Source organism: Apteryx rowi, unplaced genomic scaffold (genome assembly GCF_003343035.1).
Source record: "Apteryx rowi isolate R43461 unplaced genomic scaffold, aptRow1 scaffold_34, whole genome shotgun sequence".
Lineage (NCBI taxonomy): Eukaryota > Metazoa > Chordata > Aves > Apterygiformes > Apterygidae > Apteryx > Apteryx rowi.
In genome coordinates, this window is record NW_020449863.1 from 3895332 (window position 1) to 3907681 (window position 12350).

General features: G+C 36.2%; 1 protein-coding gene across 1 annotated transcript in view; it reads right to left on the bottom strand.

Moving 5' to 3' along the window:
• The window catches only part of THADA (THADA, armadillo repeat containing), a 167381-nt gene that overhangs the window by 126049 nt on the left and 28982 nt on the right, over positions 1-12350 (bottom strand). Inside the window, exons 22-23 of the mRNA XM_026072344.1 lie at positions 10780-10889; positions 2609-2741 (exon numbers count right to left, since the gene is read on the bottom strand). Coding sequence (XP_025928129.1) covers positions 2609-2741; positions 10780-10889 — 243 coding nt within the window. The remainder of the gene's footprint in view (positions 1-2608; positions 2742-10779; positions 10890-12350) is intronic.

Consider the following 12350-nt stretch of genomic DNA (forward strand, 5'->3'; position numbering starts at 1 on the left):
AATTTTTTAGTTTAATAATATACGCATATTTAAGATGACATGGGCTGGCCAAAGAAGAAATCCTGATTTGCAAAAGAAAAATAAAGGGGGGGGGGGGACACACACAGCTCATTTTTAAAAGGAGACAAGAGAAACATCCACCTCCAAATTACAGCAATTCAATGGGTAGGACACCCAGCTGAGATGAAAATACTCCAATTCAGTCCTCTAATTAAGGATTGAAGTTAACAGTTATTTCTCTCTGTGCTAATATCTCCTGTTGAATTTGTCTAACTTCACACAAACACATAATCATAAATTGCTTATTTCTAATAATAAATGACTACCCATTTGTGCTATCGGGCCCAGAGTCTGTTCAGCATCTGTTCAAACAGGGTATTAATAGTACATTACATTGCATAAAAACAACCAAACAGAAAAAAACCTTCAAGGTGCTTAGCCAAATGAAGTGTAGATGTTAGGCAGGTATCTGAAAGTAGTCACTGCCATTTTAACAATGGCTTTAATGATGGAAGAAACAGAGAGGGAAGAGAGAGAAAAAAAAAAAGAAGTATTCATGAAATATAAAACACGGAAGAATGAACTGACGACTAGAATTCCCTACCCTAAAAACACTAAGGCCAGAACTAACATTTTCCCACCATTTCCTCACTCCTCTGCACCCCTTAGAAATATTATTACCTAATAAAACAATTTTAAATAGGTCATTTAGAAGGTTTAGAATCTTAAAAATTATGCATTACCATTAAAACAGAACAGAAATGTTTTACTAAACCAAGAATAAATGTCACAGGAAGCAGATGGCAAAGGGACCACACTGAGTCTTGATTTTATGCATTAATAAAATGACTTTATTATAGGACTGCTAGGATATGCATGAGAATTTATATTTTTATTATCTAAATGCAACACATTATTTAAAACTCAGAACTACTGCCAAACACCATCACCTTTCCTTATAATAAAATTATAGTTCAGAAATAATTATTTAGACTACTACCAACATTAATTTCAAATCTTCTCATTAACTGGCTAGACAAACTTCATACTCTTCCAGAATTATCAACACAGAAGTGTCCGACTTGTTTATCCAAACAACTATGGCACAGTGTAAGCTCTGCCATATATACTGAGTAATGTAGATCAGCTTCAGACTATATGAATGTTCGCTGTAATGGAATACAGTTGGGTCCATCTAGTCCTTACATTACCCAGCATTACATTTTACATGAAAACTTGATTCACACATGCTTGTTCTTCCACAGTCTCAGCATTAAAGCTAGCTAAAGCCCACTGGATTAAAACTCAGGGGTGTGAATGGGGAAACCAGCAGACATGAAATCACCAAATTCATTTTGCAGATGACTTACAGAAATAAAGGGAATTTTGATCTTTAATTGCTGAAACTTTAAAAGGAAAAACAACTTTAAAACCAATGCCCCACAAGTGATTTGTGCTCTGTAGTGCACACACATGTAGCAAAGCCAGGAATAGGCTGTGACTGCCTCAAACGATGTAAGGCCAAAGCAGACTGCCTCAACTTTCTCAGGGCAAACTGAGTGTGAAAAACAAACAAGATGAATTATTCTGGCAGTGAGACCTTGCTCCCAGCAGTCCCTCAAATTCTTGGAACATGCCTGGGACTATACTTTAACGAGTAGAGAAAGTTACAAATCACGTAGTTATCTTGGACTTGTTTCTTAGAAAATTGGCTGAAAATTAAAATGATGGGGGTTAATTTAGGGGAAAGTAATCATGACCACTTTAAGGACAAGAAGGAATAAAAGCAGGTAATTACAGTTTGCAGGAACATTGCAGTGACTGACCCCAGAAGTAAGCAAGTCACCTGCTGCAAACCACTGCCAGGCACTCAGTAGGAGGTGGTACTTTGAGCTGAATCAAAAACACCAGCAATCAGCAGATAGCTCTGAACTTGGCAAAGCCAGCAGCTGGTATGCACTGACAGAGGCCAGGATGCATGGAGTTGACGATAAACTAGTGGGAAGACTGAGGGAGCATGGCCACATGCTCACAGATTTGTCTTCAGTAACTCGCTCTCTCGTTGCACTTGAGACTTTAGTCAAATTACTGGCTGACTCACATTACTTGATACTGCTTCTAGTACAGATAAGTGGACTTCCCAAAATTTTTGCAGTATTTTCTAAGCCACAATTTTATGATTCTGTCATAGTCTCTTCATAATTCAACACCCTCTCCTGCCCCTCTCTCCCCTCTCCAAAAGAAACACAGATAGTTACGTGGTAACAAAACCTTACTTAATCTGTGAAGTAATTATGATTTTGCAGGGATTTTCACAGTGGCCACACTGAGCCTACAGCTCAGTCCTTTGAAATGCCCGTCACCAAATTTATCTCCAGCCAAATGTCTGTGCAATCCCAAGATTCAGCAGAATTGCACAGCTAGACTGCACCAAACACAGCTTAATTACATCTGGCTTCTTGGTTGCACAAATGCTGTCAAAGTCTGTAGAAAAAAAAATTAACTGACCAAAAGAAGGTAGGAAATAAATAAATAAATAATATAGTCACCAGAAAAGATATCAAAAAAAAAAAACAAAAAAAAACAGATGTATAACATTAGTTGGTACCTGTATGTAGAATGGAATTCCAGCACTACGTCTGGTTGCACATAATTTAGATGAAGGATCACAAGATTTGATTTCTCCCAAAACATGGCATAACCATTGCTCTGGCATCCTGCGGAGACTCTCACTGTTACATCTATAAAAAGCAAGTAAGAAGCCAGGTCAGACAAAGTCAAAGAAAGCAATCCGTGAACTTAAAGATATTTTTCAAAGTGTTTCTTACCATATGCGAACATGTTCAAGCATATACACACAGAGAATTTTTAAAGAGAGAAATTTAAAAAGAGATTTTACTTTTTTCCAATGCCTGTACAAATCATATTAACCTTCCTTATTAAGTGTCACCAGGAGAAGATATTTCACTAAACAAAAAAATAGGATTCTGTCATCCAGCAGCTCACTGTTTGCTTTTGCCAAGAACACTATTACCCTCCTCTGGAGGAGAGGACATAAAACACATACACATCAGTCACTGTGTAGAAAGTAACACTACAAATTCACACYTTTGTTGTCCCACAGTAGCTAATGTGTGACCTATACATTAACTAACATACACAATCATGTTTATAACCATACAAAACACAACTGAAGCCTCTCACAGTAAGCATATATTATATAAATGCCCCTGCAAACCTCAGAGCAGTAGAAAGAATGAAAAACAAGTACCACCGCTCTTAAAATTCAGTTAGTCAAACTTCCGGTAAAGCATCTAAATTACTCTCCTGTTATGAAATATTTCTCCTCTGCAGTTATACAACTCAGCGTTACCTGAAAGCAAAAGACCTCCAAGGGCAAGCAGAATTCAAGTCTACTTCAATTCCCAGTGTTGATCAGGTTCAATGAAATGCAACATATTCATTGTGAAAGACCAAATCATTAATCTTATGTCAATGTTCCAAAAGGATCATTCATTGTTACAAAAAATTCTATTAACATGACTTTGTTATTAAAACCTGTCACACTAGTTTGACATGCGTGATTCAGAGTAGATAAAATTATTAATCACTGTGGTCAATATATAATGGCAATTACCTCAACCATGTAGGATTTCCCTTGCCTAAAAATATGAGCTATAATTAAATTCATGATTGAGTAGTGAGACCTTATAGTTAGGTCACAATCAACTTCTTTACTCAGGTGATTGAAATAAAGAACCAAAAGTAAAGCTAAAATGCAGCAGGAACAAATGCGAAAATTGAAATCTAATGGAAAGTCCACATCTTCTCCGTCTTTCATTATCCTTCCCTCATCATGCTTCCTTTCTCCCCCCAAAGTATGAATCTGGGCAGGCTAAAAACTTAATACTGGACAGCAAATGAGCTTTTCATCTGTAGTTTAGCTCACTACCGTACCTGAATTCCCAAGTCTTTAGAAAACATTCCCCCTCCATCCTCCTATCCCACCCTCCTTTCCTTCTTTTACAAAATAAACAGAAAATTAATAATGCAGAAAACAGAGGTCACAGAAAGCACCAGATAGGTCAGCAGAAGCCATGGCAGATTTTTTACTCTTCAGCAATTTCCCTCGGATTTCCATCATGGATTTCCTACACTGCTGCCAAGCTTTTTTCCCAGTCTCTATGGGCAGCACCTCTTTAAAGAGCAGCTGGCACCTAAACCATCAAGTCCAGGAAGTCAGAGAAACATGGCTTCACAGGGAGGATGTCACCTAATACAACAGCATAAAGGAAGGCCACCTTTGGCCCAAGCCCATGAGAGAAGCAATCAAATTAATGCCTTCCTCTGGAAACTAGTGATCACTTCTCTTCTACCTTTCTCTTTCTATAGCTGTCAATTAGCTTCCCCTTTCTCTAGTTGCTCTAAGGACGTGTTTGTCTGCTGGCTTTCAAATACACAAGGATGCAGTTCTAGCACTGAGACCACACAAAACTTCTAGCGGATGTCCTCAGTGGGTCTGTCTAGCTAGACTGTACTTCACAGTTCTCTTAATCCAAGTCAACCCACACTGCAAAAGCTAGTACTTCTGATTATGTCTGTGGCTGGTCTTACCTCACTAGTTAAACAGAATTTAAATGTCTTAGTTTATCCATGCAAAGAATGGTGCTAATCTCTCTTCGGTATGTTATTCTAGTATTAAAACAAACATCCCATGATACAAACTCACATCTGCTGTGGTGCAGAAGAGCACAAAGTAAAGCATTAAGGAAATATTTAAAAGTTGCTATGCAGCATACTGAATATTTTATTCTTAAGTAAATTGAGGTTTTTCTCCCTTTCAATAGTAGTAGAAAGAGGAAAAATATATCGAAATCCCATAAATTTCAGACTCCCTTAAAGCTGTATTGCTTTGATCTTGCCACAAGTAATTCTACCTTGTGCAGTCACCCACCAAGGCCCTTTTTTCTTTTTTAATGTGAAAGTGTTAATGTCTTTAAAGACATTAGAAGCTATTGACTTTGCAATGGAGGAGACTACTCCCTTAAATTTGGCAGCCACATTTCTTTATGGTCTGGCAAGAAGAATATTGTCTTAAGAAGCAGGTGGCCCTAAAACTTAAGAATAATAATGAAGCTTTACAATATAAAAATGGTGGTCTCAAGCTCAAATGTCATTTTCCAGAATGAATTAGTAATTGTTTTTACCAGATCAAGCAAATAATGTTGACAATTAAAACACTACACAGTAATTTGATATGTAAATTACTTCAGATGCAGTGCAGTGTTTTTCCACAAATTTCTGTCTGTCTGTCTTCCGGTTGTAACAATTTCATACATAGCCAGAGCAGTTTCTGTGGTCAGTTTCAACAAATAAAAAAAGTCTGGTAATTCAAAGTTAAAGCTAAACCCCTCTCCCTAACTCACAGGGCTGTATTTTCTCCTATCCAAAATTAATGGCGTGTTAAGAACAACGGGTCAGTCTTAGATTTGGCTTTCCTGGATGTTGGAGGTTTGTGGCATAAACTTCTCATGACCAGAAGCATTTTCTACACAGGTATATCCAGAATTCAGAGTTTCCAAACACTGTAATCCATCCTATCTGGGGAAAAAGGTTTTCCTTTCACCATTTTTCTCTCCTAGAAGAACTACAATATTATTCTTTTTCACACATGTGATATGATTTCTATTCTTGTCTACACAAGGAGATAAGAATCTAACCTCAGAAACATGTTACCATTCAAGTCACCCTAAAAAAGTCCACTTTTAAGAAAATCCTCTAAAACTATTAAGACTGGGCCTCTCACTAACATCCTCTTTCTCATAGCACCTGCTCTCAATGAAGCAAAAATTTCCAAGCAATACAGTGGCACCGAGAAAGCTCCTGTTTTGAGGTTTTGCCAGCAATACTGCAGAGCACAGGACCTTGGGTGGCCTTAAAATTTGGTAGAGACAATATCATTATCCCCATCTTTTTTCATTCACAAAGCGCAGGGTATAAGAAATGGAGAAAAATATGAACACTGAGAATTAAAAATTAATGCGCCTTTGAACTGAGCAGTGCCTTAATGTTATATATTGTACTTTACTACCCTACAAGCATCACAATAAACAGTAAGAGAACAACTTTTTCTCGGTGGACAAAATTCCTTGGATTTTTAGACAACTGTTATTCATTTTGGACTATTTCCTTCACTAATTTGATGACCATTTTATCAAAAAGTTAGTGACAACTCCAGCTCAATAGAAAGCCCATCAATGATTTTCAAATTTTACAAGCCTTCCCAGCAGACTCCAGGGATCTGGGAAGGCAACAAGTAACAGCCACTTCAGAACAACAAAATGAGTCAGAAGCAGAGTCTGCAGCACAGGATCAGGAGGGTCTGTTCCCAGTTCCCCAGTAGAAATCTTACAAAAGCTCAGCAACCATGTGTTTGACAGATGAACATTTTCCACTGATGCTGGATTAAATGTTTGTCAAACCAAATCAAAATTTTTCTTATTATTATTTTCTGCCAGAAAACTATGACACCTTGTCTTAACTTGTTAAATAATAAAAACAGGGTTTAGTGAATTTAAGCTCTATTTCTTTAGAAAAATTCAAAATACACTATTCCTAAATAAATACACTGTGCTGTAAAACATAACTCCTCCCAAACTTTCCCCTTGCATTCCATAACTTAAGTGAAGTGAAGCATTACAGCCATAGCTATGCAACACCACAATTTTGAAATTTCCAAAAATCTTCACATTCTACTCGATCTCTCAGAAAAGCTTCACTAAATAAAACAAAACAGATACAAAGCAAGCTGGAAGAGAGGAGTGGTTAGGGTACTCATATGGGTTCCGAGAGACTCAAGTTTAAAACGGATGTCTGGAGCCTTCCAGGGTAGTTTCCCTAACCACCAGGTTATTGGACCAAATGAGCATTTGTAATTTCTCAGGGCCTATGAAAGCAAAATATTTTTTAAAAGAACGGTACTTATTTCATTTATAYGAATATTGCATGCTTTGTAATTGCACAGTTTTCTGAAGGCACAATAGCAGACAATACTAGGCAGATGTTAACAAAGAAGAACAGAGTACCCTAATAGAAGAAATGAAAACGGAGCAGGGAAAACTTGAGCAGACTCAACAATTTACATCCAAATGAATGTCAAAACAGAGATCAAATTTCATCTAGTTCATAAGATAAATCTCTATGGAGGAAACACTCTTCTTTGACCACTCAGCCAGGTCTGAATACCATTGCTTTGTCTAGAAACAAGTCTACTCATGGTTATTATAAAGACACTGTTATTTAAGGACTAAACCGTAGATCTAAACCCAAGCTCAAACAATCAATATTGTGGCGTGTGATTTTAAGCAGATGTCTGGCTATCAAAGTGAAGCACCATGTTTAAATGTGATGTTTCATAAAAGCATGGGAAGGGGATTTATCACAGTCTTAATGGTAGATTTTTCACTGGGTTCAATTACAAAGTGTCAATGATGCATCCATGGATCTCAAGTTCAATTCTTTTCAATGAAGTACCATATTTAAGAGGCATGTGACTACAAGTTGTGCCAGACAGACTTTCTCCTCCAGTATCTGTGGATGCAACAGTAAATTAATGTAGATTCTGATACACATTTCAAGACTGCCTATGAGTCCGGCAGCTATGGAAGGAGGTAGGCCAGTTCCTATTTATTTGCAGAATAGAGCCTCTCCACTCCAACAGGATACATTCAAGACTCCAGGACATTCAACAGTTCAAGAGGGCAAGTGCATTCACTGAGAGACTGAATTTGCCTGTTTCAGAGAAAAGGTTTCAACCATGTCATGTCCCAAGAGAATACTGAACCAAAGAAATATTGGCTATTCTGAAATCAGTCTCCTCTCCTTTAAACATAAATACCAGCCTTGAGACCAGCATTTCCTTGCAAAAATATTCTGTTGAAATAGGTATTTCAACAGAGACGCTCTCTGGCTCTTGTAAGCTGGCTTTTTCCAAAGGAATACTTGCTCTACTTGAAACATCATAACTTTTGAAACATTAAGCAGTATGCATCATCAAAATATTATTTTGGAGTATTGTTAATTCTGAAGAGGAAAATTACTTAAATCATAAGCTTTTTTTGGTGATACATGCATCTTGCTTAATGTTTTTATAACTGACAGATGGGCAGCATTCTTGACTCTCCATTTTAACATTACATAAACCTGCTCTTAAGCAGATTGTGCTCCATTAAATACAGTGGGAGAAAAGGGAAGTGGGAACTAAGGTTACCTGAAGCTATGATGATTTGTCAGTGTGCGAGCATATCAGAAACTTCACTGAAGTCTAAGTAGACTTGCTCTGCTCCATTTGACTCAGCTTTTAAAAAAAATTTAAAAACTGATAATCAAAGAAAAACAGCTAGTATGCCATGTACTGTGTCCACTATAAACTGACAGCACATTTTATACGTTTTTCAGTATTTCCTGCTTTTCAGTTAGCCTTTTCTTCAAACCTAGCATTTCAGGTAGTCTTGAATTTGACTAAGATCAGTCTAGTGGGCTGCAGTTATTTGGAACAGTTCCCTTTTCCCTCAAAAAAGGCTGGTGATGGTGGCAGAAGGTCTTTATATTGTTACAGTATTACTCTAATGGCCAGCCTCTGTTCAGTCTGATGGGAGGAGTAAGCCCTTCAAAACAAGTGGATCATATAGCACAACCATGCAATTTTTTAAAATCAATACACCTTTATATTCACATCCAGCATATCTAGGACAACATCCTGTGAAACTCAGCAATTTCTTCTATGCATTCTATACTTTTAACAGCTTACTCTATTTGGAATACTATTTTTATATTTATTTAAATAAAATTCAAAGAAATGATGCCTGAAACTAAAATATCAGTTATTGGGCCAACAAGTTTCAATTTGTCACTGCATAGCTCYAAAGACAACCAAAATCTTTTGTTATCTGAACGTATTTCTACCTTAGGAAAAAAAAGCAAGTTTCACATATACAACTGTACATATAGGTAAGAATACAGAAAGTCTTAAATTATGTCAGGGGTCTGCAAGAGAAGCAATTGAAAGAAAGAAGTATTTCCTGGGTTTGGTGGATTTTGTCAGTTTTTTTTTCTTTTTTCTTTTTTCTTAAACATTACTGGAAGTGCAACATCTGATTCCAGAGACTGGATGAAATAGTGGATAGTGTGCTAACATATATATAAACTGCAGCCAAGAATATCCAGCAGACAGCAGAACAATGCTTTGGACTCAGCTTGGAAAAATCTGAAGAGGTCTAAAATGTCTGATCTGTACCCCTTTTAAGTTAGACTCACTAATTGATGCGACAGTAAAACCACTTCTCTAGAAAGGTGTCCACCTAAATGGGAACACCTCAACCATTGTCCATGATCTACTCCCAGTCACTTAGCTTGTTTTTTTTTTTTCTTTCTCTGTGCAGGTTCTGCTCTCTCAGTACTCACAGCATTGAAATTGGAAAAGATCTAGTCCTAGAGCTAAATTAGCAGGAAGATCACACAGTGGCACCCTCGGTGCTGACATCTGATGCAGCACCTTAAATTTCCTGAAACAAGTCTTCATGGTACAGAAAAAGAACACAACACCTACGAAATTTATATAGATAAGGAAGAACAGTATCATATCCCTTTTTTTTTCCTTTTTAAGTAAATAATCAAGTATAAGGTAAAGTTATGTGAACTCTCAACCAACTATTCAGCCCAATTTAAAATTCCTCTGCTTGCTTGGACACAAAAGGAAATAATGTACCTTCTACAGACATATGTCTAATAGAATAAAGGCCGTAACATGGCAAATACCTTTTTTTTGCAATAGCATTAGCCTAAGCAGCTATCCCACTAACATTCCCATCCCAGTGATCAAGCCCTCAGTTCTGTCTGGAAAACTATTTGAGGGGACACACAGTGAGCTGGTCATGCAGCTGTTCTGTAYTAAAACAAAAATAATAATAAAATCTGTTTCCATCACCAGATTTATTTTTATTTAAAAAAAATCCCCAAGAAACAGATCAGTGCCTCAAACTGACCAGTACAATACTAAATAAATAAAGGCAATGGAGACTTGCATTTGTCTTATTAAAAACTGAATAGGATATAAGCACTATATATCCTAGGTAACAAAGAAACATTAACAACTCTTGTGTCTTCTCAGAAATAAGTAACTAAGCACTTAATGGGAATTCCAGTGCTCTAGCCTAGACCTCAGGACAGTTCTGCTCATTTAGTTCTTCTAGGAAAGTATAAAGTTACAAGGGGAAATGAAAAAAATTAAAAGATCGCATATCGCATCTTGTGATACACTGCCAGCTAGTTTTCCAAATGTCCAAACATGCAACTCATCCAATGACAAGTAATGAAAATTTCCAAGAAAACATCCTGGCTGAAAACAAAAAGTCTGGCATTCATTTGCATAAAGGGAAGGGGGGAAGAAAAAAAAAAAAAGTCTACACTCTTACTTTCCCCATGAGCTCCTGAGAGTCGTTCAATAAACTGACACTCCAGAAATTAAGAAAAATACAAGCATTAAATGGCTGTATCTTCTTTCAATGCCTAAGCACCAACTCTCAATAGAACTAACACAATCCAAAGTCACAGCCATCACGTAACTAATGTCATGCTCATGCCCACACACCGACGCACCAAACTCTCACAAAATCCACATGAAATCAAGAATTTGCTTGCACAACCAGTTTCAGAATTGAACCACAATTACCACAATTTGGTAAAATTACTATATTAAAAACATAAGAGGTGGTCTTTTACCTGGACAGTATTTCTGTAAGTTGCACAAAGCCAGCATATGCTAATTCAAATGCGCCCCTGTGTCTTGATTGCAACAGATGATGTTTAAAGTAGTCCCCAATATTATTAACCTTAAAAAAAGGAAGAAGAAAAAAAAAAAGAGAGAGAAAGCTATTTGAAATTACATAAGCAATTCATTTACAAATGCAAAATACTTCAGAGTCTGCAATTTCTAAATACAAGTATTCTATACGCATTTTCTGCTACCACAACTTCCATTAAAGGCAAAATTTTTCCCTGGTTGAAAAAGCCACGGAAAAAGCAAAAGGCATTTAGAAGTCCTATTGTAAAAGGGCACTTATTTTAAGGAGAACAAATATTACACTCCATTCCTCAGTTTAAAAGTGTAGTGTTCTGCTTTTTTCCTTAGGAAAGGAAAGGAAAGGGCAAAAATATAAATAAAGAACATAAAATTAGCTATTGGTCCAAGAGGAACACACTGTAATTTTAAAAAAAGAATGGGACAACACTGATTTTCAGAGGAAACAAACTTAAAATCCTTCATGTTTGCCTTCACTCTTACCTTAAATCCCAAAGAAAATACCTACTAAATGATAAAAGCAGAAACAAGTATCTAGAAAAATATCAGAGAAAGAACATGAATTCAAATGTAAATAAGAAGGCAAAATGAAGAAAAAAAAATCTACCTTAGTGAGCTATTTTTAAGGTTTCAGGATTCTGCATTATTGCCTTTGACTATTAGAAACAGTTCTAAAATAAAAAGACACTGAATATATGTAGTAATGAAAGCTACATTGAAAATTTGTAACAAACTAAACTGCAATAACTAAAATTTCACTGATACTATGTTCTACAACTCTATCAAGATATCAAGCATGTAAGCTTCAATACAGCTTTAAAATACCACACAATCTCATTCTGCAAAGAGTTGCTTTTATATTCTTTCTCTAATTCACATCAACTTTCAAGGACTAAATCAAACTGCCAGTATCATTTGTTTAAAATACATTATGTACATACTTGAATCTATTATGCAAAATTTTCTTCACTAATATTTCCTAAAAGCTCTTCGGAAAAAAAGTTCTTTAAAGCTTTTATATAAAATTATTTATAAAATCAAGTTATTTTTAAAATTCTGCCTTAAAATAACACAGTTAATAGACTGGTAAAGGTAAATTAAAATGTCAGAAAAATTAATGCCATACCTAGCTACAAATGATTTTCCACCCTACTGTAAGTAATTCATATTATCCAAACAATGAAGGCACAATAGTTAGAATAAGATGGGAGAATAAGCCTAACTTATTTCTTGCAGCTTATGAAACCCACATAATATGAAACAAAGAATAATTTGAGCTAAAATAACTTTTTCTGAGTGGATTTTAAGCCAGTTTATACCTACAGGGTTTTAGCTTTCTAGCTCAAAAGCAGGAACAAGTGCCTTTTCTCAGAAGGAGCTGACCCACAAACTTTCCAGGCACATAAACAAAACCAAACCAAGAAAACCATACACATGCAAATCAAATCACTGTCCTGTTCCACCACCATCCTTAAATTTTTAGAATAGTTCA